At 58.7% G+C, this 25219-nt stretch overlaps 1 protein-coding gene across 4 annotated transcripts; it reads right to left on the reverse strand.

Annotated features, from left to right (window-relative positions):
* Positions 1–1141: 1141 nt before the first annotated feature.
* ATP1A3 (ATPase Na+/K+ transporting subunit alpha 3) lies at positions 1142–21867 on the reverse strand. 4 transcript variants are annotated; one of them, XM_058706980.1, is made up of 23 exons: positions 21695–21867; positions 17378–17467; positions 17186–17245; positions 16858–17061; positions 15625–15738; positions 15378–15512; positions 13998–14115; positions 13589–13857; positions 12171–12369; positions 11975–12084; positions 11757–11891; positions 9162–9354; positions 8662–8837; positions 8440–8576; positions 7963–8113; positions 7689–7857; positions 4867–5021; positions 4667–4790; positions 3728–3873; positions 3091–3221; positions 2345–2446; positions 1775–1866; positions 1142–1535 (listed from the first exon to the last, which is right to left on the reverse strand). In XM_058706980.1, exons 1-23 carry the CDS (start codon positions 21698–21700, stop codon positions 1507–1509), a joined length of 3045 nt encoding a protein of 1014 aa, XP_058562963.1. In that variant the 5' UTR covers positions 21701–21867; the 3' UTR covers positions 1142–1506. The 4 variants fall into 4 exon arrangements, with proteins under 4 accessions (XP_058562963.1, XP_058562961.1, XP_058562962.1 ...); XM_058706978.1 differs by having other exon boundaries at positions 17378–17506; XM_058706979.1 differs by lacking the exon at positions 21695–21867 and adding an exon at positions 20676–20696.
* Positions 21868–25219: the final 3352 nt, after the last annotated feature.

The raw sequence follows: 25219 nt of genomic DNA on the forward strand, positions 1-25219 counted from the left end.
CTCTCTTTCTCAAAAATAAATAAACATTAAAAAAAAAAAAAAGCCAAACATAGTCTGTGCCATGATCAGCAACCCCACTCCTAAGCGTGTACCCTGTACAACAGAGATGCATACGTGTGTCCTCATCGGAAGACACTGTTACAACGTTCCTATTTCTAGTGGCTCTCAAAGTTACAGATACATGGGACAATGTGTTCAGGACAAGAAGGCAGACACGTAAGACAACATGTTTGTAAGATTTCCTTTATGAAAGTCCAAGAACAAGTGTGGGGGCTGCTGACTAGAAAGGGGCAGGAACTTTCTGGGTGGATGGAAATGTAACATAACCTTGATCCGGGTGGTGGTTATGCAATGTAATTTTTTTTAAATTTTATTTTAGAAAGAGAGAGAGAGTGGGAGAGAGTGGCGGGGGGGGGGGTAGGGAAGAGAATCTTAAGCGGACTCCACGCTCAGAGCAGAGCCCCACATGGGGCTCGATCTCATGACCCTGGAATTATGACTTGAGCCAAAATCAAGAGTTGGATGCTCAGCTGACTGAGCCGCCCAGGCACCCTGCAGTGTAATTTTTAAATCATCGAGCTGTGCCCTTAAGAGTTAAGATTTTTGCACTTCACAGAAAACTTATCTCAATAAAAAGAGTGAGAGAATAACACAGCACTTAGAGGTTGGACATCTTAGTTTCAGATCCCAGATTTGTCACCTCTCAGTTGTGTGACCTTGAGCAAGTCATTTTCCCTCTGTGTCTCACACCTTGTGAGGACTGAATGAGCTGATGCACACAGAGTGCTTAGAAGAGGGCAGAGTACAGAGCGGGCACTCAACGGATCACCATCATCACCATCGTGGTCGTTGTCCTTGTCACCGGCATTGCCCCGTCCCTTCCCCATCTACTCTGATACGAGAGGCTTTCGAGACTCCCTTCCTCTTCCCTGTTCTGATCCCATAATCCCATTGCCTGGCCAATTCAAGCTGCTCTCACTCTAGCCTTGGTTGGGTCTAAAACCCCATGACTCGAGGACTCCGAGATTCTGTGGCTCCCAAGCTCGTGCCAGGCAAAATTCCTGAAGCTTCGTGAATCACCCAGCAACAGGTGCCAGCGCCCGCCCACACCCCGGGGCCAGAAAGCAAGTACAACACACACTTCTCTCTCCCCACTGATATATTTGATAATTGTCCAGAACCAGAGATGGCATCAGCCAGGGGTGAGGGGGAGTAAAAAAGAGCCCAGGGAGGGGGCTGGGTGGGGGCAGGGAGGAAGGGACGAGGAGAGGGAGAGGAACAGAGACACAGAAAAGAGAGGGGGGAAGTGGGGGGGGGGCGGGGAGAGAAGCCAGCCAGAGGGGAGAGAGGGCGGGAGGCAGGAGGTAAGTTGAGGGGGTGAAGGTCAAGGTGGGGCCACGGGGAGAGAGGGCCCCTCCCCCAGAATACAAAATGGGGGGACTGGTGGGGGCTGTCCTGGGCTTGGGGGGCAGGGAAGAAATGGGCGATGTGGGGGTGGGGGTGAGGTCAGTAGTAGGTTTCCTTCTCCACCCAACCTGGAGACAAAGAAAGAAAGAAACAGAGAGAGACATGGAGACGGGCACAGGAGAGAGACAGAGACGGAGAGGAGGGAGACCAGAGAGCCAGGGAGAGAGAAGTGGGGAAGGGGTGGAGGGGCAGCACAGAGGGAGGTGGGGGAGACACAGAGAGAGGTCAGCACAGGGTTCCACCCACCTCGCCTCCACCTGCCCCCCTGCCCCCCAGCCTCCCCCCTCCCCCCGCTGGGCCCCCTCACCCCCGGGGTTCCTGCGCAGGATGAGTTTGCGGATCTCATCGTAGACGAAGATGAGGAAACTGTAGGGGAAGGCACAGAACCACCAGCTGGGCCTGCAGAGAGGGGAGGGCAGGAGGGCCTTGGTGAGGGGTCATAATGGGGGACACAGCTGCAGAGTCTGGAGAACAGGAATGCCACCCTGGGGGGATCCCCCCTTGCCCTTTGGGCCCAAAGGCGAGGGGTGCCCTGGCCAGGGCCTGCAGGCTGCCCCCCTGTGAGGACGTCTGTAGGGGGCAGGTTCAGTGGCATCAGAACAGGGCCTGTGGGGCGCCTGGCGGGCTCAGTCGGCGGAGCGTGTGACTCTTGATCTCGGGGTTGTTGAGTTTGAGTCCCACGTTGGGTGCAGAGATGATTTAAAGATAATAAAATCTTAACAATAATAATAATAATAAAAAGAACAGGGACTATGATGGGGGGCACAGAGGTGGGGCCCAGAGAGACACCAGGAGAGGTGGGGCTTGTGAGGATGTCCTGCAGGGGAGGCTCCTCAGAGGCTCCTGGAGCAGGGTTGTGGGAGGGAGGGGCACTCACTTGAGAGGGTACATGCGGAGGGCCACGTCCATGCCTGGGCAGTAGGACAAGAAGGCAGCGAGGGCCGTCTCCTCAAACAACCCGAAGATGAGGATCTTGTTCCTGGAGGCACAGGCAGGGCTGGACCCAGAGAACCTAACCCAGCCCCCAAGCCCACAGGGACAGACACACCCAAAGGCAGACGGAGACAGGCAGACCCGGAGTCACACAGAGACAGAGACGAGAAGAGACAGAGGCAGAGAGATGGCAGCACAGAAAGATCAAGACAGAGACGGGGCGCCTGGGTGGCTCGGTCGGTTGAGCGTCCGACTTCGGCTCAGGCCATGATCTCACGGTTTGTGAATTTGAGCCCCGCATCGGGCTCTGTGCGGACAGCTCAGCGCCTGGAGCCTGTTTCAGATTCTGTGTCTCCCCGTCTCTCTGCCCCTCCCCTGCTCGCGCGCTGTCTCTCTCTCCCTCTCTCTCAAAAATAAATAAACATTAAAAAAACTAAAAAAAAAAAAAAAAAATCAAGGCGGAGAGACAGAGAGAGCAAGAGACACGCAGACAGGCGCGGAGAGGTAGAGCCCGTGACACTCCCGCCCCCGGACACACACGTAGAGGCAGACTGAGAGAGAGTCCGAGACGGATGGACCACTTGAGAGAAAGTCACTCAGAGGCCGAAGCTGAGACACGGCGCGCGAGGGGAGGCACAGACAGACACACAGAGGGGACAGAGACCAGGGCCTCGGGCGGCCAGCCCTCACTTCATGCCCTGCTGGAAGACGGAGTTCCTCCTGGTCTTGCAGATGATCAGGTCGGCCCACTGCACGACCACGATGCTCACGAAGAAGGCCGTGTGGCACGTGAACTCCACCACCTTCCTCTGCTCGTATGTCTGCAAGAGCGGTGACAAGCGGTCAGCGCCCGGGGCCCACGTGCCCCCTGCCCGGGCCCCAGGGTAAGCAGCGACTCTGTCCAGGTGGGGCCTCCCCACATTGGCTCGCGGCCCTGCGGGAAGAGCAGGGGCTGTACGGGGAAGGAGAGAAGTTAATGGTGGCCTCAGTTGTCCACCAGGAACCGGAGACCCTGCGGGGCTCCCGGGACAACGGACACCAGCCGGGCTCTGAAGGGATACACAGGGACGGAGAAGAAGGCGGCGAAGGCGTCCCGCCTGGTGGGACAGAGCATGGCCAGGGGACGCGAGGACCTCGGTGGGCTGAGCCAAGAGCGCCAGGGGGCTCCCAGCACCCGGCAGAGGCCTTCACGGCGCCCCTGGGGCAGAGGGGCCGTCCTAGGGAGCAGTCCTGCGTGGCTGGGACAGCCGGCCCCGGGCTCCTGTCGTGGGCAGGGGCGCTGAGCGCCGACCGGGAGGCCCCCATGCTGCGGGGCCCGCTCACTCACCCACTGCTGCCCGTAACTGTCCTCCAGGTCATTGACGGTTCGGTCATCCCAGTTCAGCCGGATGCCCACCAGGTTGCTGGGCAAGAAGCCATTTTCTGCCAGGATCACAAAGTAGGAAAAGAAGCCACCGAGAGCCTGGATCATTCCTGGGGGTGGGGAGGAGATGAGGAGAAGCTCAAGTAGGGGCCGGCAGCCAGTCCAGGGCACCTATGAGGCCCCGTGGGACTCCCACTGGGAGGTCGGTGAGGCCGCCTCGGAACCCACCGCCCGAGCCTCATCTGAGGCTGGGCTCCCGGATGGCAACCCGAGGGCGCCACGTGGTGGTGGGCGCCTGGGACGGGAGCCTCAGGGAAGGGTCTCACCTGGAGGCTCTCTCCCACCTGAGCCAGGCCACCTGATCATCAGGGAATCCCTGAGAAGGCCCGCGTTTCGGTCTAACAGGCTTCTCAGTGCAGGAGTGATCTTCCCAGGCCTCTGACCACCACCATGAAGCCTCTGCTTTCTGGAACACTCCTAGCAATGGGGAGCGCAGCACTTCCAAAGGCTCTGCACACATCACCTCCAGCAGCAGGTTGGGGAGGAGGTGGGAGGGGCTGGGGCTCACTCCTGCCCTCAGAGCGCTCACAGGCTGATCTTGTCTTTCCCACCACGGAGGCGGGTGGGGCAGCGGGCTCTGCAGTGGCCAGCCTGGGGCCAACCCTGACCTGCCACTCCGTGTCCCATGTGCTCCTCAGAAGCACCCCCACGCCTGTCCTCCAGGTGTACCGGCCCCACCTTGGTGACCAGCACCCATCTGGAAGTCACTCCTTCCAAGCCTCCAGCACCAAGTCCTACTCTCTCCCCACTCATCCAACACAGGGTTTCAGAGTGCTGGCTCTGGGCCAGGCTCTAGGCCCTGCACATCCAGCCATAAATGAGGTGCGGTCCCCGAGTCCTCACCAATCTGCCCGTAGGCCATGCTGATGAGCCTCTCATTGACCAGCTTGTCCGTGCGTGGGTTCCTGGGCTGTCTCTTCATGATGTCACTCTCCGCAGCCTCGTATGCCAAGGAGATGGCAGGGACCTGGGCAGGCAGGGTCACATGAGCTGGGAGTGGGGGACCCTCCCTTCCCGGGGCCCAGAGAGTGGCTGGGGCTCACCATGTCAGTGCCCAGGTCGATGCAGAGGATAGTGATGGTGCCCAGAGGCAGCGGGATGTTGGCCATGATGAACAGTAAGAAGGGTGTGATCTCAGGAATGTTGCTGGTCAGGGTATAAGCGATAGACTTCTTCAGGTTGTCAAAAATCAGGCGGCCTGAGGAAGGGGCAGGCTCAGATCCCAGGCACCCTGGCCCTTCGCTCCTTCCCTGCCTGGTCCCCGAGTCCTTTCCAATCTACCCTCCCACCTGCCCACCTTCCCATGGAGACATCCAGCCACGACGCCCTGTTCAAACATTCTCGAAATATAACCACTTTGGAGAACTGTTCGGCAGTTTGTATTAAAGTTAACCACCTGGTAATCCTACTCCTAGGTGTTTTGTTTTGTTTAATTTTTTTTAACGTTTATTTATTTTTGAGACAGAGAGAGACAGAGCATGAACGGGGAGGGGCAGAGAGAGAGGGAGACACAGAATCGGAAGCAAGCTTCTCAGTGCAGGAGTGATCTCCCCAGGCCTCGGAGCCATCAGCCTAGAGCCCGATGCGGGGCTCGAACTCACGGACCGTGAGATCGTGACCTGAGCTGAAGTCAGAGGCTTAACCGACTGAGCCACCCAGGCGCCCCTCCTACTCCTAGGTTTAAATAAGTGTTTACGTCCACCAAAAAGCGCAGGAAGGTCCACCATAGCGTTATCACCATAGCCAAAACCCTGAACCGACCCCAATGCCCATCAGCATGGGAGTGGATAAACCAACTACGGTCCATCCACACAACAGAACACCACTCAGCAGGAAAAAGGAACCAGCCGCAGACACACCCAACTCCGTGGATGAATTTCACAGACGTCACGTTGAGTGAAACGTAACACAAACGCGTTCATGTGGCACGACTCCACTTAGATGAGGTTTAAAACTAATCTATAGTGCTTATTTTTAGGAAGGGAGATACGGGCTGGAGGGGACGCGACGAAACCCTAACGGGGCTCTATTCCTGCCACACATGCTCTGCTCTCCCCAAACGTCTGGTGTCTCATCCTGAAGTATCGATGGAGGGGATGATGATTGAAATGTGCTTCGACGCGGGGCCCCTGGGTGGCTCAGTGAGTTGAGTGTCTGACTTTGGCTCAGGTCACGATCTCGTGATTCGTGAGATCAAGCCCCACGTCAGGCTCTGCGCGCTGACGGTGCGGAGAGCCTATGTGAGATCCTCTCTCTCTCCCTCTATCTCAGCCCCTCCCCCACTGATACTTTCTGTCTCTCTCAAAATAAATACATAGGTAGATAGACAAATAGATAGGGGCGCCTGGGTGGCTCGGTCAGTTAAATGTCCGACTTCGGCTCAGGTCATGATCTCACAGTTCGTGGGTTCAAGCCCCGTGTCGGGCTCTGTGCTGACAGCTCAGAGCCTGGAGCCTGCTTCGGATTCTGTCTCCCCCTCTCTCTCTGCCCCTCCCCTGCTCATGCTCTGTGTCTCTCTCAAACAAACAAACAAACAAAACCCACAAGTAAATAAATATGCTTCAACATGATCCAGTGTGTTTGCTGAGACGAAACAAGATTGGCCATGAGCTGTCGTGGATGGTGACCAGGCTCTTTGCTCTGCTGTGCGGTCTACCTGGAATTTCCCCTACTGGAAGTTAAACTTTGTGGGGTTTTTTTCCACCTCAGAGAGGCCTTCCTTGCCCCCCCGCCCCCAATCTAGGCAGGACCCTTGATACATAGCATCCCCACCGGGTTGCTCCTTAGGGCTTGTCACAATTTACAACTAGGTTTGTTATGTTACAGTCTGTTTGCTAATTTGTTAAAAGCTGCCGCTCCCACCTCCTTGAGGGGAGGGACCAATCACGTCTGCTCTGCTCACACTGTCTGTCCAGCCCAGTAAATGCCTGGAAAGTGTGAACGGTGTATCCACAGATGTGCGCACTGTGAACACACAGACGACTTGGGGAATAAGAAAGGGGTAACCGGGGCGTCTTCTGGGACAAAGGAGACAAGGGATAAGGGCATTTGTCACTTTAGGCTCAGCTTTACTGTTTAGATTCCCTTTGATCATGCGTTATTTTTCGCATTGGGGAACGTTTCAAATGTGAGAGAGAAACTGCAAGAAAATGCACCACAGCATGAATAGTGACTATTTCTGGATGGTGAGGTTATGGGTGATTCTAATTTTCTGCTTAATGCTTGTCTTCATTTCCTATAATTATCAGGAATGCCTCTGGTGATCGGAATAAAATTAACTGTGAACAAGCCCCATCTGTGGCCACACTGAGAGGCCCGTCAGGGGGCAGTGCCCTCAGTGTCCCCCAACCCGGACACCAGGCCCGGCCCCACACACGCTCCCTCACACCGCCTCGCCTGTGTGCATTCTGTTCCTCGGCCCAGAACTCCCTTCCCTGCCACTACTCTACGTGAACATTCCAACTCGGCCCTTGGGGCTCCGTATAGCGATCCCTGTCCACTCTGGGAAGCTTCCTTGCCCCCTGACCCCGGGCTGGGGGAGGGGGCTCCACAGGGCTCCCGAAGGACCCTCTGCTTCCCCATCCTTGCATTTAAAGGTATTTTTAAAATGCTTCCACGTCTACATCACCCACCCAACTGGGCCTGCGCTGGGCGATGCTGGGACCCAGAAGTGCGTCAGCACAGCCCTGCCGCCAGGGAGCCCCCAACCCCACGGGGTTGAAGGGACAAGCTGAGGCTTCACCGGGGCTCAGGAGGATTCTGGTGTCTCCCCACCATCATTCGGCTGCAGCCGAATGGGTCCCTCTTGCCCTTCTCCGACCTCATGCAGGAAGCCCAGTCTCCAGGACCACCCCGGCCAACTCACCCTCTTCTACACCCGTGACGATGGAGGCAAAGTTGTCGTCCAGCAGAATCATGTCCGCTGCCTGCTTGGACACGTCAGAGCCGGCAATGCCCATGGCCACACCGATGTCTGCCTTCTTCAGGGCAGGGGAGTCGTTCACGCCGTCGCCAGTCACGGCCACGATTGCTCCCTGGAGTGACAGAGAGTGAGGATGATGCCCAGGGGCCTGGCCCCAGCCCCCTCCTCATCAGGGACCAGAAGTCCTGGCCCCTGAGGGACTTCAGGCTGAGCCCACCTGTCTCTGACAGCCCTCCACGATGATGAGCTTCTGTTGGGGGGACGTGCGGGCAAAGACGATCTCAGTGTGGTTCTGCAGGATCTCATCGATTTGCTCAGAGGTGAAGTCCTTGAGGTCGGTGCCATGGATCACACAGGCCTTGGCATCCCTGGGGAGAGCAGAGAGCTGCTCAGGACTCATGGGGATTAGCGGATGGACAGCCAGGCCAACCCAACCCACGCCACACAGGAGAGGCAGAGGACCAGGTTCTGAAACCGAGGCTCAGGGACTATAACTGACTTGCCCAGGGTCACACTGCCCGTGAGCAGGAAAGCTGGCACGCGGCCCTGCACCAAGCTGTCCGTCCTCACACGTGGAGGGGGAGCAGGACCCAGGAGCCGTGTCAACAGGGGAGACCCAGGAGGAAGGGGCACAGGCGGTCCCAGTGGGAGGCCAGGTGGGGGCAGAAGCCTGAGCCGGCAGGGGCGGGCTCACCGGGGGTTGACCTGGCTGACGGGAATGTTGAGCCGGGCAGCGATGTCCTCCACAGTCTCGTTGCCCTCGGAGATGATGCCCACGCCCTTGGCGATGGCCTTTGCCGTGATGGGGTGATCACCCGTGACCATGATGACCTGTGGGCATGGCGTGGAGACGGTCCAGCCTCCCTGCCAGCCCCCGGGGCTCCGGCCCCACCTCCCCGGCTGCCCCAGGCCACACCTTGATGCCGGCGCTGCGGCACTTGCCCACTGCATCGGGGACGGCGGCCCGGGGCGGGTCGATCATGGACATGAGGCCGACGAAGCAGAGGTTGTCCGTGGTAAAGTTCACATCGTCACAGTCAAAGGCAAAGCCCTTGGGGAACTGCTCCTCGGGCAGGTAGTAATGGCAGAAACCTGATGGCAGGACGGGTGGGGGGCGTGAGGGCTCCAGCCTCGGACCTCCGTGCTTCCCGCCCACAGCTCCCAGCCGTCAGGGTCCCCGCCGTCTGGACAGTCCCGGCCGGCGGGAGAGTCTGTCAACATTTATTTCCTGAAGATGCCTTCCCCTCTCCTTCATTCATTCACTCGCTCGCTCACTCATTCATTCATTCATGGTGCATTCTGGGAGGTGCTGTGCTGAGCCAGGCTCTGGGCCGCATCACACCCCTCCACACCCTCAAGGGCCCCCCGGAGCTGGCCCAGCCCCTGCCCCAACTCAGCCCCGCCCGTGGGGCGCACCAAGCACTCGTTCGCCCAGGCCGCCGAGCTCGAGGTAGGCATTCTGGAAGGCCTCCTTCATCTCCTCGTCCAGTGGCTGTTCCTTGCCCTGCAGCAGGATGGTGGAACAGCGGTCCAGGATGCGCTCGGGGGCGCCCTTCATCACCAGCAGGTATCGGTTGTCGTTGGGGTCCTCGGTCTCGTGGATGGAGAGCTGTGGATAGGGCGGAGGACGGAGGGTGGAGGGTGAGCATGCCGGGACGCCTCAGGACCAGAAGAAGCTGCCCGCCCCCGGCTGGGGGAGAGGACTCCCCTCTCCACCTCCAACCCCCCTCCAGCTCAGAGCCACGGGTGGTAGGACAGACCACAGCTGGGGCTCACTCGGAAGGCACTGCCCAAATCTCTCTACCCGAGAGCTCCATCTGGTTCTCGGAGTCTCCCACAGAGATCTCGGCTCACCCCTGCCCATGTCGGTCTCTCCATCTCACAGATATTTCTGCCCATGGGTCTCTCTCACAGAAATCTCAGCCACCCATAGGATGTGTGTCTCTCTCCCTGCCTCACCCAGCTGCCTCTCACCCCCCACATCTGACCTGTCACCAAATCTGCTCAGCTCACCTCTCAGACGCACCCAGATTCTGACCTCTCCTCACCTCCCCCCCTGCCCTCCCCCTCCGGCCACCCCCCCATCTCTCCTAGGGAATATCACAGCAGCCTCCACACTGAGTCTCTGCGTCTGCCCGCCCCAGCCCTTCATATCGCCTCCCCAAGGCAGCCAGGAGGCTCCTTTAAAAAACGTGAGGCAGGGGCATCTGGGTGGCTCAGTCGGATAAGCGTCCGACTTTGGCTCAGGTCACGATCTCGCGGTTTGTGGGTTCGAGCTCCGCATCGGGCTCTGTGCTGACAGCTCAGAGCGTGGAGTCTGCTTCGGATTCCGTGTCTCCCTCTCTCTCAGCCCCTCCCCTGCTCACGCTCTATTTCTCTCTCTGTTTCTCAAAAATAAACATTAAAAAAAATTAAAAGAAGAAAACCACAAAGTGTGAGTCAGTGGAAAACGGTGCAGCCACTTTGCCAAAAGGTCTGGCAGTCCCCTAAAAGGCTCAATGTAGGGGTCACATCTGGGCCAGCCATTCCCGAGGCATACACACCCGAGACACAGGCAAGGTCTGTACGTCTGCACAGAAACGCGTGTGTGAACATTCCCAACAGCGTCAGACACAGTAGCTCAGGGGGGAGAACAACTCGTATGTCCATCAGCAGGGGAACGGGATGAACCAAATGGGGAGTATCCAGACGATGCAACATTATCCCGCCGTGCAGAGGTCAGCCCACCCACTACAACACGAATGAACCCTGAGAACGCTACACTAAGTGAAAGATGCCAGTCACAAAAGGCCACGTGTCATACGATTCTGTTCCTATGAAATGTCCAGAATAGGTCAACACAGAAGAGACAGAAAGTAGGTTAGTGGTTACTTAGGGATCGGGGAGATGGGGGACGTGGGGGGGGGCGGGCAATAGCTAAGGAGTGATGGGGCCTCCTTTCGAGGTGATAAAATGTTCCGTGGTCGTGTGGTTGATTCCACTTATCTGTGGATATACCAAAATGCAGAATTACAGACTTTACGTGGGTGGCCTATGGTATGTGAGTTATATCTTGATGAAACTCTTTAAAAAATATTTTTTTTAATATTTATTTATTCTTGAGAGAGAGAGTCAGAGCATGAGCAGGGGAGGGGCAGAGTGAGAGAGGGACACAGAATCCAAAGCAGGCTCCGGGCTCCGAGTGTCAGCACAGAGCCCGACACGGGGCTTGAACCCACGAACTGTGAGATCATGACCTGAGCTGAAGTCGGATGCTTAACCGACTGAGCCACCCAGGCGCCCCTCAATGAAATTCTTTTAAAAAACATGAGTCAGGTCCCATCTCTCCTCTGTTCAGAGCCCCCCCCCCCCCCCGTGGCTCATGTCCCTCTTAGAGTCACAGTTGAGTCCTCCCCACGGCCCACAAGCCCAATGGGACCTGACCAGGCACCCACTGCCCTGGCTCACTGCTCCATCATCCTGGCTGCCTGGCTGTTGTTCAGACACATCAGAAAACCTCTGCCTCAGGGCCTTTGCACATGCTGGGCCCACTGCCTAGCACAGTCTTCCCCCAGACACCTGCAGCTGGCATATTCTGTATCTCCTCCTGCCTTTGTCATCGTCTGTCTTCTAGCACTAGATTATAAGTTCCATGTGAGGGGAGACTCTCCTGCTTCACTCACTGCCACAGGTACCAGCACCTAAAACGTATGTGCCTGACATGCGGTGGCTGCTCAAAAAAATGTATTTGTTGAATGAATGAGAGATCTCTGGCCGGTACTCACTCCCTGCTGCAGGATGACCTCCATTCCTCTGCCTCCCACTCTGGCAGAGACCTTACTCTCACTCTTGGGTCTGCCTGTTCCTTACCTAACCAGGTAGATACTATCATTCCCATTTTACAGATGGTGAAACCAAGGCTCTGGGAGGTTAGTAAATGGCCCAAAACGAGGGGGCAGCGGGGCAGGGGTGACCACCTATAGGCATTAGAGACTGCGGCCCAGGCTCGCTCTCCCGGGCGGCCCAGAGTACCTGGTATTTGTTAGTAGAATTGAAGGGAATCTCGGCCACTTTCTTGTTCCGTTCACGCATGAGCTTCACGGAGCCAGAGGACAACTCGATGCACTTGAGCAGGGCAGACTCTGAGGCATCCCCCGCCACGTCCCTCTAGGGGAAAAGAGGGCTGTGAGCGCCGAGCAGCGGGCGGTGGGCGTGGGCAGGGCCGAGGCGAGGCGGGCAGCTGGACGCACCTTGAGCACGGGGATGTTGTCCTGACCTCCCTTGAAGACGGCACGGTTGCAGAGTCCGGCGATGTGGGACAGGGCTACCCAGGTGTGCGAGCTCTTGTCGAACGAGGTCCCTGAAGGAGGCATGTGTCACAGGTCACGGCGTCTCGGGGCCAGACCCCTCCCCGCCCCCCGGTCCCTGCCTGGGCCCCACTCTCACCTGACTGGTCCTCAGTGGTGTCAGCCTCATGGATCTGGTTGTCAAACCACATGTGGGCAACCGTCATGCGGTTCTGGGTGAGGGTCCCCGTCTTGTCCGAGCAAATGGTGGACGTGGAGCCCAGGGTCTCCACGGCCTCCAGGTTTTTCACAAGGCAGTTCTTCCGAGCCATGCGCTTGGCGGTCAGCGTCAGACACACCTAGGGGACGTCCAAGGGCCGGCAAGTTACGGGTAGAGGCAGGCCGCAGGGCTGGACCGGCAACGTGAGCACCAACAACCCACCCACCAGGCCCAGAGACAATCCGGGATGGCCCGTGAAAGAGTTAAGCGTCAGTGAAGCGTCCGACTTCGGCTCGGGTCATGATCTCGCGGCCCGTGAGTTCGAGCCCCGCGTCGGGCTCTGTGCTGACCGCTCGGAGCCTGGCGCCCGCTTCGGATTCTGTGTCTCCCTCTCTGCCCCTCCCGCATTCATGCTCTGTCTCTCAAAAATGAACAAACGCTAAATCATTCCGTCAATATGAAATACAAAAACTACACTGCTTAGAAGCCGGGGTTCTAAGGGGTTATCTTTGGGCTGGTGGGGGGTGCAGGGGGAAGCCGAATACGGTCTTGAGGGGGTTTCTGGGGAACTGGATCTGGGTATGGCTGACACAGGTCCATGCTGACTCAGCAGCCTGTGCGTCTGTACGCGCGCCCCCAGGTATGCACACGCCAGGTCTATAAAAAGCCTTTGACCTACCCTAGCTTTGAACACGCTAATATGGAAAATGCTCCAGGATATATTAAGTAAAAGAATTGGGGCGCCTGGGTGGCTCCGTCAGTTGAGCGTCCGACTTCGGCTCAGGCCATGATCTCACGGTTCGTGAGTTGGAGCCCCGCGTCGGGCTCTCTGCTGACAGCGCAGAGCCTGCTTCGGATCCTGTCTCCCTCTCTCCCTCTCTGCCCCTCCCCTGCACTTTCCCTGTCTCTCAAAAATAAATAAGCGTTAAAAAAAAAAGTAAGAGAATCAAGGAGCAGATCAGGATTCCTGGGACAGTCCCTTCTATGCACCCTGAAAACAGCATTTGCCCACACGCTGGGATATGCCCGCACCTGCTGGGCAGTGGGAGGGTGGGGGGAACCGCTACTTTCTTTTTTAACTATTTCCATGTATCCTTTAGACTTTTTACCGTGAAAGCGTACTTCTTAATTTTGTACGTGAATTTAAAAAGGGCCAGGACCGCGAGCCCCTTAGGCCTTGCAATGTGTCTCAAGATTCTTGTGTGCTTGTTTTGTGAGGCAGGCTTTCTGAGTCCCCAGGCCCTGTCGTCCAAGATCTAGGAGGCCGGGCCCTCGGTGTGCAACCTGTCCTCATCAGGAAAATTGCAGTCAGGCCCCCTGCCCCCCTCTTCCCTCAGACGTGGGAGTCCGGGCCTTACAGTGACAGTGGCCAGCAGGCCCTCCGGGACATTGGCCACGATGATGCCGATGAGGAAGATGACAGCCTCAAGCCAGGTGTATCCGAGGATGAGGGACAGGATGAAGAAAGAGACGCCCAGGAAGACAGCCACGCCGGTGATGAGCTGGATGAAGTGCTCTATCTCAATGGCGATGGGCGTCTTGCCCACCTCCAGCCCCGAAGCCAGGGTGGCAATGCGGCCCATGACAGTGCGGTCACCCGTGGCCACCACCACACCTCGAGCCGTGCCTGTGGGGTCAGAGGGGGTTAGGCTGAGGTGGGGATGGGGTCTCAGTGAAGTTCAGAGGAACCCCGAATCCCAGATGCACATCCCTCTGTGTGGCCCAGCCCTGCCCCAAGCTGGGTGCCCCCGGCACACCCTGCCTCACCTTCCACGCAGTTGGTGGAAAAGAAGGTAATGTTCCGAGTCTCCAAGGGGTTGTCGTGTGTGCAGTCGGGAGAGCGGGTCTGGGGCTCTGATTCGCCAGTCAGGGAGGAGTTGTCCACCTGGGGGTGGGTGAAAGGAAAAAGGGCTCAGCCCTGGGATCAGGGAGCATTTGTCCAGAGGACACCGGGGCCGAAGCCTGTATCCCTGGAGGTCACAGCTAGAAGCCTGGAAACCTGGGTGGGTGAGCGGTATCTGGGGGGCTAGAGGTTGGGCTCTTGAAGGTGGGAAGCAGAGGTTTCTTGCCAAGGTCTAAGATAATGATGGGTCTGAGGGGTGGGGACCAGGGGCCTGGACTCCTGGGTCCTGCGGGAGGAGGGGATGTGGGCTTGACCCCTGAGTCTGAAGAAGGAGGGGCTGGGGGCCTCGACTCTTAGATCTGAGGGAGGAGTGGGCTGGGGGCAAGACTCCTGGGTCTGAGGGAGGAATGGCTGGAGGCTTGACCCCTGAGTCTGAGGGGGGAGGGGCTAGGGGTCTGGACTCTTAGGTCTGAAGGAGGAAGGAACTGGAGGCAGGAATCCTGGGTCTAAGGGAGGAGGAGCTGGGGGTCTGGACCCCCAGGTCTGAGGGAGGAGGGGCTGGGGGTCTGGACTTCTGAGTCTGAGGGAAGAGGCGCTGAGGGCCTGGACTCCTGGGTCTGAGGGAGGAGTGGGCTAGGGGCTTGACCCCTGAGTCTGATGGAGGAGGGGGCTCGGGGCAGGACTCCTGGGTCTGCGGGGGGAGGGGATGTGGGCTTGACCCCTGAGTCTGAGGAAGGAGGGGCTGGTGGCCTCGACTCTTACATCTGAGGGAGGAGTGGGCTAGGGGCTTGACCCCCGAGTCTGAGGGGGGAGGGGCTAGGGGCCTGGACTCTTAGGTCTGAAGGAGGAAGGAACTGGAGGCAGGAATCCTGGGTCTAAGGGAGGAGGAGCTGAGGGTCTGGACCCCTAAGTCTGAGGGAGGAGGGGCTGGGGGCTGGACTCCTGGGTCTGCGGGGGGAGGGGCCGGGGGTCTGGGCTTCTGAGTCTGAGGGAGGAGGGGCTGAGGGCCCGGACTCCTGGGTCTGTGGGACGAGTGGGCTAGGGGCTTGACCCCTGCGTCTGATGGAGGAGGGGGCTCGGGGCAGGAATCCTGGGTCTGCGGGGGGAGGGGCCGGGGGTCTGGACTTCTGAGTCTGAGGGAAGAGGGGCTGAGGGCCTGGACTCCTGGGTCTAAGAGAGGAGTGGGCTAGGGGCTTGACCCCTGCGTCTGATGGAGGAGGGGGCTCGGGGCAGGACTCCTGGGTCTGCGGGGGGAGGGGCTGGGATCCCGGACACTGGAGCTGCTCCAGGGAGGACAGGCCCACCTTGCAACCGTGGGCCGAGATGATTCGCAGGTCGGCCGGGACTCGGTCTCCACCCTTGATCTCCACCAGGTCCCCGACCACCACCTCCTCAGCGTTCACCTGCATCTTCTCACCCTCCCGGATCACCAGGGCTTGCTGGGGGCAGAAGGGAGAAGAGTCAGCATCCCGGCTCTCTGCCTGGGGCTGTATGGCACACCTCACCCCCGCATTCCGACTCCCCGCTGGCCCCTTCCTGGGCTCCACTCACCTGGGGAACCATGTTCTTGAAGGACTCCATGATCTTGGAGCTCTTGGCCTCCTGGTAGTAGGAGAAGCAGCCGGTGATGATGACCACGGCTGCCAGCACGATGCCCAGGTACAGCTGTGGGGAGACACAGGGTCACACCCCAGAGCCACTCGCCTTGACATTTGCAGAATCCGGGAAGGGAACGATGCGTCAGTGGGGGGAGGGGGAAGGGTCTGTATTTGTGCGTCTGGCCGCAGGCTGCGTGGTCCGTGTGTCTGTCGGCCCGTTCGTGTTTGAGACCCTCTTTCTGCACATGGGTGTGTTTGAGTCTATGGGTCAGTCCGTGTCTCTGTTTTGCGTGTCCATCTATCTTTCTGCCTATGTTAGAGAGTCTGAGTGTATGCTATTATCCAGCCACGTGTCTGTTGGTGTTGAGGTCAGTGTGTCCGTCTGTCCGACTGCCTCATGCCTGGCTTTAAATTCACAGCGCTGTGTTTGAGACTTTGTATGTAGATCTCTGTCTTTCTGTCTCTCTCTGTCTGCCTAGGTCTGAGACTCTGTGTCTATCTGCCTGTAGGTTTCACTTTCTTTTTTTTGTTTTTAAGTGTTATTTATTTATTCGTTTGTTTATTTATTCATTTATTCCTGTGTCTGTCAGTCTACGTCTGTGTGTCTGTGTGCCTGTGTGTCTGCACTAGGCAGGTGTGTTTGAATCTCTGTCCAGGCGTGACTGTGTTGACTTCACATGTGTTTGCAGGCATATTGTGCACGCGTGTGCGTGCATGTGCGTGTGCGAGGATCTCTACGTAGCCAGTGTGTGGCTCTGTGTTTATGGGCACAGTGTCTATTGAGACTGTGGCCCCCCCGTGTGTCCCCTGTGTTGGGTGATGGGTCACGACAGACCAGCAGGTAGGCATGCCTGGCTCTCTACATGGGTGTACTCACTTTTTGGGGTATCTTTCAGGCCATGACCACCTGGTGGAGCCTGTCCCCAAGGCCACTGAGATCACAAAGCCTTAGGATAGCACCTCAGCTCACGCATCGGGCTGTGTGACCTTAGACAAGTTACTGGCTTTTCTGAGCCTCGGTTTTCCTCATACCTTCTCTGGTTCCCTCACTGAGTGATGATGAAAGTCAGATGGGAAAAGAGTTGGAGACTGGGCTCTGAGAAGTCTGGAGGGGTGGGAGAGGCAGGGTAGGATGCGTGCCCCTAAATGCATAGGCCTTGCGCAGGGCAGGGGGGAGGGCACTCACGTTGTCGCCAGAGGGATCGTCCTCTGTGCCGGCCTGGATGCCATAGGCCAGGAAGCAGAGGATGGCTCCGATCCACAGCAGGATTGAGAAGCCCCCGAAGAGCTGGCGGCAGAACTTGACCCATTCTGGGGTGGTGGGTGGTGGTGTGAGCGCGTTAGGCCCATCCCGGGCCAGGATCTCCTGGGCTTTGCTGTGGGTCAGACCCTGGGAGACACAGGATTCACACAGAACCCTCCCTGAGCAACCCTGGCACCCCCACCTGCACGAGTACCCCAGGCACCCAGGGGTCCTGGCCCCCAGCCCCCTCCCCCCTCAGGCCCAGCCGCACCTGCACGCAGTCTGTGTTGTATTTCCGGCAGACCTCTTCCACGGACATCTTGTGCTCTGTCTGGGGAACGAGAGTTTGTGGGGAGGCGGTGAGAGCCTCTCCGGGGAGGAGCAGGACCTGAGAGCCTCAGGCCCATCCCCGGCCTGGATCTCCTGTCTGGGAGGGTGCGCGGGCACAAAGGGTGGGGCTTACCATAGCCACCTCCTTCTTGAGGTCATCCAGGTCCCTGCGGTCTTTGGTGCCCTTGCTCTTCTTGGGCGAGCCCTTGTCATCTTTCTTGTCCTGCGAGGTGGCGACACGATAGCTGTCAGAGCCACCAGACTGCGGGCGAGAAGGGGTTACAAGGGGGACACCGGCCCTCCGTGCCCCACTCTCACCCCTGCCTGCTTCTGTGCGGGTCTGGGGGTCTCAGTCTGTCTCCCAGGGCTCACCTGCACCTCCCTGTCTCTGCCCTGTGTCTCTGTGGGGGTGTCTCTCAGAACCGTGGGTCTTATCTCTTGCAACTGGCCTCACCATCTCTGACTCCATGTTATCTCTGGGTCTCTGTCCCCCAGGGTCTCCGTCTGGGTCTGTCTGTGCTTCTCTCTGTTTCTGTGCCTACTCCTGCGGGTCTTTCTCCCTCTCTCTGGGCCTGTCCAAACTCCCCGAGCGTCCATCTCTTGCTATGTCTGTCTGTCTCTGTCTCTGGATCTGTCTCTCCAGGTCTCTGTGTCTCTCTTGTCTTACTGCTCTGCTTTGTCTGTCTCCTGCCTCTTCATATTTCCATCCGTCTCTCTGTGGCTGTTTCTTTCCCTGATCTGTCTCCCTTGTCACTTTATGTCATCTGTCTCTCTTTCTCTGAGTCTCTTGGCATGTGTCTCTGTATAATTTTGTCTGTCTGTCTGATCTCTGGCTCTTTATGTCTCTCTGTCTCATATAATGTCCGTTTCTGTCTCTTGAACCATCTCTCCCCGAGCCTGGCTGAGTCTGTCTCTGGGTTCTCATCTCTCTCCAAGTCGAAGTGTTGTGGGATCTCGGAAGGTCTCTGTATATCAGTATTTTCGGTCTCCGTGTCTTTCTCCGTCCTTATTTCTGTTCCTCTCCTTCTTGTGTCTCTGTCTTTATCTCTTGAGCTGTCTTCTTCTCTGAAATGCTGGGTGTGTCGCTCCCTATCTCCTGTTTCAACCACCTTGTCTGTCTACCTCTCACCATCTCACTCTGCAACCTTCCCGTCTGTCTGTCTCTTTCGGGTCTGCCATGGCACCTCTGTCCTTCCAGCTCCAGATCTCCCCACTATGTCATTCTCCCTGTCTTCTCTACCCGGCTCTTTTCCTGGGCTCCTTTCCCCAGCTCCATGGATGTCTCGGTCTCTGTCTCTCAAAGGACCCAGCAAATCTCAAGAGACCTCACAGGCTTGGCAGGAACGGAGAGGAAAGGTGCAGGTGTTGGGTCACAGCTGGGACAAAAGCCCAGGAAGCAGTCTGCTATGCACAGGGATGGTGGCCGGCTGGATATACAGCCAGTCCTGAGGGCCTTAACTGACAAGCTGTGAGCCCTCGCCTCCCTCTTGGGGGTCGGTGGGAGCCACGGACAGTTCTGTACAGGCGATGGGCAAGGTCAGGTCTCTGGAGGACAGACTAGGAGGTGGCTACGATTTGGGGTGCAGAAGGGCAGGACGCAAAAGCCCCAGGCCTGGCTTGAACTGGATGCAGTGCGAGGGGGTGAGTGAGGTTCTAGTCCGGGAGCCTGGGCGAATGGAGAAGGCAGTGTCCCTGGAGGCTGGCAGGAGAGGCGGGGCCAGGCCAGGTGCTGGAAGAGGGCTGCTGACGGATCCTGCGGGCCCAGAGCCAAGCTGGGATCCCAGGCTCAGGCAGCTCAGCGCTAATCCCCTCGTGACCTTGTAGAGGGCTGAGCTGCCTGCCGTCTGCCCCCAGACCCAGAGGCTGAGCCTGGGGGTTACTGCGGCCTGGAGGCCCAGGAGCCTCTGAGAGAGTTTCAGGGGGGTGGGAGGGAGGCTTGGCCCCGGGCCAGCCCTGCAGCAGCAATGCGTCTGACTCAAAAGCACAGAGGCCTGGGGGACAGGGAGGGCACATCTCCATTCCCGGAGCCAGGAGGGGTCTTACCTCCCCACAGGGGTGGACCCATGGATGGAGAGAGGTGGGACAGAAGGTCACGGGGTCAAGGTAGAGAAATGAAGGGGAACACAGGAGAGGAGAGAGATGGGGGCCTGGCAGGAGTTGGGGAGAAAACCAGCAGCCCACCCCTGAAACCTCAGGAAAAGCTGGGAGAAAATATTTGGAGGAAGGAGGGGCTGGGGACCCTGGACCCCTGAGTCTGAGGAAGGAGGGGCTGGGCGTCTGGATCCTGGGTCTGAGGGAAGAGGGGCTGGGGGCCTGGACCCCTGGGTCTGAGGGAAGAGGGGCTGGGGGCCTGGATTCCTGGGTCTGAGGGAGGAGGGGCTGGGGGCCTGGACTCCTGGGTCTGAGGGAGGAGGGGGTGTAGGGCTGGAGTCTGGATCTGAGGGAGGAGGGGCTGGGGGTCTGGATCCTGGGTCTGAGGGAGGAGGGGTTGGGGGCAGGACTCCTGGGTCTGAGGGAGGAGGAGCTGGGGGCAGGACTCCTGGATCTGAGGGAGGAGGGGGTGGGGACACCCCAGTCCCTGGCAGGCGAGCCTTGGCTCCTGCTTGCCCTTGCTATGACCAGACTCCCTTGGGGGCGGGCTTCCATCTGCTGGAGGGGGAGCCGAGGCTTTCCCAGTCAAGGCAGGAGGCCCAGATGGGCGCACTGCGGGGCGGGAGCGCCTCTGAGGGTGGGGGACACGCCTGTCTCGCCGCAGCCAGTCTCTGCGTCTCCTCACCGTTTTCCGCTGTCCGCCTCCCCCTGACACCCTTTAGCTCACGCAGCTTCTGCACCTTGGCCAGCCTCCCCTCCCCCCCCCCCAAAAAGGGTGTCTGGGGCCTTCATCTCTGAGCATCTCATCCTCCACCTCCCCTTTTGCTTTCTGCCTCCTCCTCCCATCCTTCAAGCTGACTTTGGTCATGTCTGGGTAGGAAATGTCTGTCCTTGGGTCTCCTAACGTCAGACTCAGTTTCTCTCTTTGTCTCTGTATGCCTCTCCATGTCTTTGTCTCACCCATGTCTCTGCATGTCTCTCTGACCATGTCTTTGTCTCTGTGTCTACGTCTCTTTCTCTCTGGCTCTTTCGGAGCATCTCTCTCTGTCTCTGCCTGTTTCTTTCGCTCTTTCCATATGTTTCTGCCTCTCTGCCTCTAATGTCTAAAGAGCCTCTCTTCTGTCCCCTTCTTTTCCTAATGCCTCCCTTCCTTCTCTGGGGCACATAGCCTCAGTCCTCTCCCCTAATCTGCCCACAGTTCCCCTCCTTCCATTCCACTTACCTGGAAGCCATCACTGACTCTCACCTCCCCCCTTCTCTCTCCCAGTCCTCTCCCCATCCAATTCTTCTCCATCCCCCTCGCCCACCCCAAGTCACAGATTTGCAGCCCCACCCCCCACCTCCATCCTTGGGCCCATCAGCCTTCATCCGCCATCTTTCTCCCCATCCCTCATACTCCCTCTCCATTAGTCTCTCCCATCCGGACCCTCTGTCTTCAGCCTACCCAGCCCAGCCCACCCTCCTCCTTCTCCCACTCTCCCCCACATGGCCCCGCCCCAGACACGCAGGGAGGAATCCAGGGCTGCAGAGGGGATCAGGTGGTCAGCCAGGGAAGGAGGCGGCATCTGCTAGAGAGACTCACAGACAGACAAGGACACACGGACACAGAGGCAAGGGCATAGCCAGACATGCACGATACACTCCCCCCACCCCCCACCCTCCACCTTTGCACACATGCGCCCTCAGCCAGGCACTCAGTCTCCCTGCCATGGCTCTCCTGCTTCTCCCAGCCCCCCCATATCAGCTTCCCCAGATTAGGGGCTGGACACACACCACAGCCCCAGGCCACGCGCCGCACTGCGGAGCCCCCCCATCCAGGCCTGGAAGGAGAAAGAGAGGTCATCTGGTGTTCATCCCATAGCCTGGGCCTGTCCCCACCCGGCCAGGGAAGCGGAGGGGTTTCAACACCCCCAGACACAAACACCAGCTCTCAGACACACCCAGACACGACTGCAGACAGTCAGACACAACCTGGGGCTGCCCGATCGCCGACAGACGGTGCTGGCAGGACCTGACAGAGCCAGGAACTCACACACGCGCACACGCACACGCACACGTACGATGGAGCATGCCACCACACCAGGTCAGGCAGAGATGCCGAGGGCCGGTCGGTGCCCCTCGGACCCCGCACACAAAGACACGCCAACATACGCCACAGACCCCGCGGCCCCAGGCGGCCCCGTGCACACGCTCAACCGGGGCACACCAGACGGACGGGCCGGGTCACGCAGACCTGGCCGCGGAGCGCAGGGGTCCCGGAGCCCCAGCCCCCCCCGCCCCCCCCCCCCCCGCAGACACCCAATGACACTGGACCCACAATGTCGCACACACGCACGGCCCGGCCGGCCCGAGCACCTACCCCCATCTTGGCGGTTCCGGGGGAGAGGGGCGGGCGGGCGGGGCGGGGGCCGGGGCAGAGGCCTCAGGGCGGGCTCAGGCGCGGGCTCGGGCTGGGGGGCCTCTGCAGCGCCCGCGCCTCGGTCCGCGCGTCCGTCCGGCCGGCAGCCCTCCCGCACTGAGTCTGCGGCGGCCGCCGCCTCCGCCTCCTCATATGCCCGCGCCCGCGGGGGGGCCGGCGCCGGCCAATCAGGGGCGCCGCCGCCCTGACGGATGGCCCGCGGCCCCGCCCCCGGTACTGCAGCTGTCCTCCCCGCCCCCCAGCCTCCGCAAAGTGGCGGCACCGCCGAGGAGGGGGAGCGCTGCGGAAGGGGGGATCCCGGAGACCCCGCAATGAGGAGCTTGGAGACCCTCGCGGTGGGGGGGTGGCGCTTCCGAGGAAGGGGCGCTGAGGGAGAGAGAGTCCCGAAAACCCCCTCATGGTGGGGGTGTTGCCACCAGGAAGAGGGCTGCGCTGTGGGAGGTGGACACACCGGGTGGGGGGAAAGCCCCGCAAACCGCCACGATAAGGCAGGGGGCCCAGAGCCCCTCCCTCCGCAGTGAGGCGGGGGCGGGGGGCTGGAACCCGTGTGGGGGTGCTGTTCAGGAGGGGGAGCTTGAGGGAGCTTAGGAGGCAAGGAAGACCTCACACTGAAACCCCCTCACCCTTTGCCCCGACACACAACTGCACGGGTCCACGGCAGACACGTCACAGCCAGAGGCCCCCACCAAGCCTCGTACTCACCCATAACTGTCACCTAGATAGCCCAGATGGGGAGGACACACACTCCCCCCCCCCCCCACAGCTTCACAATCACATTCCAGAACACACCAGCTTGTACCCTCACGTGCCTACTACACCACCCCTTAACACAACCCTAGAGATTCACCAATGCGTGGAAATAAAACACACGCCCTCCCATCACAAAACAGAATCACAATCACAGTCATAAAGTGCCACGTAGATTAACACACACCCTCAGAACACAGAACACTACATCACAGACATGCCTATCACACACTCCACCATACCTGGCCCCGTACCATTTCACATAGGGACCGACAACCACAAAACCCGTAAATCCACAGACCAACACATATCCACACTTGGCACCATTGCACACACATAGGCCTTACGCAGCCTCACACACCACACGAGCCTTTGTTGTGGACACTGCTGCAGAATAACACAACAGCACACACATCAGCACACACGCCCCTCCCCAGTGAGCAAAAGCCCACAGGGCACAATCGCCAAAGCGTTGCTAATTGTGAATGACAGGCACAGAGTGACACACAGCACAATAATTCACAGAAATAGATCACGCGACACCATCCCACACACTTCCCACACTACACACATCATATAGTATAGTGCGATCACATACACCTCTGCTGTACCTGCAAACACAACCCAATGCCCCCACCCACATGCCACACACATCCCATCTCGGTATGCACACACACAGGCTTGGCTAGCACACAAACCTTGGCCTGCCACACACACACACACACACACACACACACACACACAACACCCCATCAGTCACCCACTGAAGCCTAAGGAGTGTCACAGACTCTCACCCCCACCCTTTGCTCTATGAGGAACACCCCACACTTTCCCTAGGGCCTGTCGAAGGGGCAGAGAGCAAGGGAAAGCTTGTCCCTATAGTTTTCTCAGAAAGTGGGAGTGGATGTGTGGGGGACACAGGCAAGGGGCACAGAGTGAGCCTGGTGTGTATGGGGGGGGGTGGGTGGGTAGTGAAGGTTAAGGACCTGGTCAGGGAAATATGTGAAAGGCTAAAATAAAGGCTAGAGTGAAATACACACAAAAAGATAGAAACAGAGAGACAGATATTCAAAGCCGAAGAGAGACAAGCGTGGACGAGGAGACAGGGCCAGAGAGTAAAGGCGTAGGGAGTCAGCTTCTTTGGCTTTCCCCAGCACCCAGAGCCTCGGCCCAATCCTGTACTCTGACCCATCCCCATCCCTCCCTGCTGTCCCTTGTTGCCATGGTAATAGGGAGGCCGAATATGCAGCAAAGGAGGCTGGGCCTGCAGACCTGGCCTGTCTCCATGGAGACTGGGGAAGGGGGGGGGAGCCACATCTTCTAGCCCAGGTGGTTGGCGCCCAGGTCCCCTCTGCAATTCTGCCCCCTTCCTGGGGGCGTGTGTGGTGGGGGGAGGACCCATATCATCCCTCCCCCTCCCCCCACACCTTGCCTGTTTCTGGCAGGGATGGGCCTGGACCATGGGGAAGGGGATGGGGGGACAGGGACAGAGATGCCTAATAGGGTGTTTGGATCCCTGGAGATTCTAGGCTCTCTCTCCTCCATTCTCCAGTTGTGCTGGGGGGAGATCTTGGCCCCCCCACATGACACCCCAGATACAGGCTATGTCCCCCCCTTTTGCACTCCCTCTTCAGACACTAGCCTGGTGAGACTGATGACTGTGCACCGTACTCCCAGCGCGAGGCTCTGCGGAAGTTGAGGGGGAGGAGGGAAGACTTAGGAAGGTCACAGGGATGGACAGGGACAGGGGAGCTCAGTGAGAGAAACATAAGGAGAGACTTAAGAAGAAATAGACACAGTTCAGGAACAGATAGAGGCCGATACAGACAGACTGACTGACAAAGACAGAGAGGCCAGCAAAGTCAGATGAGAAAACAGATGGAGGGAAACAGAGCAACAGAATTGCTCAGTGAAGGTGACAGAGAGACACAGGGACATAGAGAGCCAGGCAGAGACACATTTGGCAAACTGGGGAGACTCAGAGATAAGGACCCAGGAGATACTTGGAACAGAAATGGGGACAAGTGGGAGGACTCGGAAATGGGGAGAGACCTTAGAGATCAGCTGCATGGTATTGGGATCGAGAAGTGGAGAGACCAGAAATCATATTCTAGTCACCTCAACACACAGAGTTCGGCCCAAGGGCAGAGACATTGATTCAAGTCTGTGCAGTTGATGTGCGGACCAACAGAGACACTGAGACCAGCTCACCCCCACACCTGTCCCGGAGGGGCACACACACAAGTGCCAGGGGCACAGAAGGGTCCAGGTGGAGACTGGGGGGGGGGGGTCCTGTGTGTCAGGCGGGGTCTCCTGGGTGTGGCCTCCCCAAGGACCGAGAAGGCAGGCAGGCCCTGCAAGGGAGACAGGGCAGTGCGCTACAGTCGCGCCGGGCCGGTGCTGAACGGACAGCTCCCGGCTTCCGGCAGCGTGCCCGAGAGGAGGGCCCAGCATTTCCTCTCCCCCACGCTGTCCCACTCAGTCTGGCTTCCCTCACCGCTCCGGCCCCCTCCTGTCTCCAGCTAGTTGTCTTTGGCTTCTAGTCTCCAGCCTGTCTCTGTCCCACCTCATCTCTCCTTCTCTCAGCCCCAGTTCCCCAGGGTCTCTTAACTTTCCTGCTTCATCTGTCTCTCCGTCTGTCTCATCCCTCTCGTCCCCTTCTCCATTCTACCTCACCTCATCACGGTTTGTCTGTCTCTCCCCGCCTTTGCCCTCTAC

This window comes from Neofelis nebulosa, chromosome 17 (assembly GCF_028018385.1).
Source record: "Neofelis nebulosa isolate mNeoNeb1 chromosome 17, mNeoNeb1.pri, whole genome shotgun sequence".
NCBI classification, from domain to species: domain Eukaryota; kingdom Metazoa; phylum Chordata; class Mammalia; order Carnivora; family Felidae; genus Neofelis; species Neofelis nebulosa.

Coding starts and splice junctions, on each gene's coding strand:
- ATP1A3 (XM_058706977.1), bottom strand. Junction 12,370..13,588: donor GCCTGCTGGCCACTGTCACT/GTAAGGCCCGGA, acceptor GACGTCCCCTAG/GTGTGTCTGACGCTGACCGC. Junction 7,858..7,962: donor TGGAGGGCTGTCAGAGACAG/GTGGGCTCAGCC, acceptor CTGTCACTCCAG/GGAGCAATCGTGGCCGTGAC.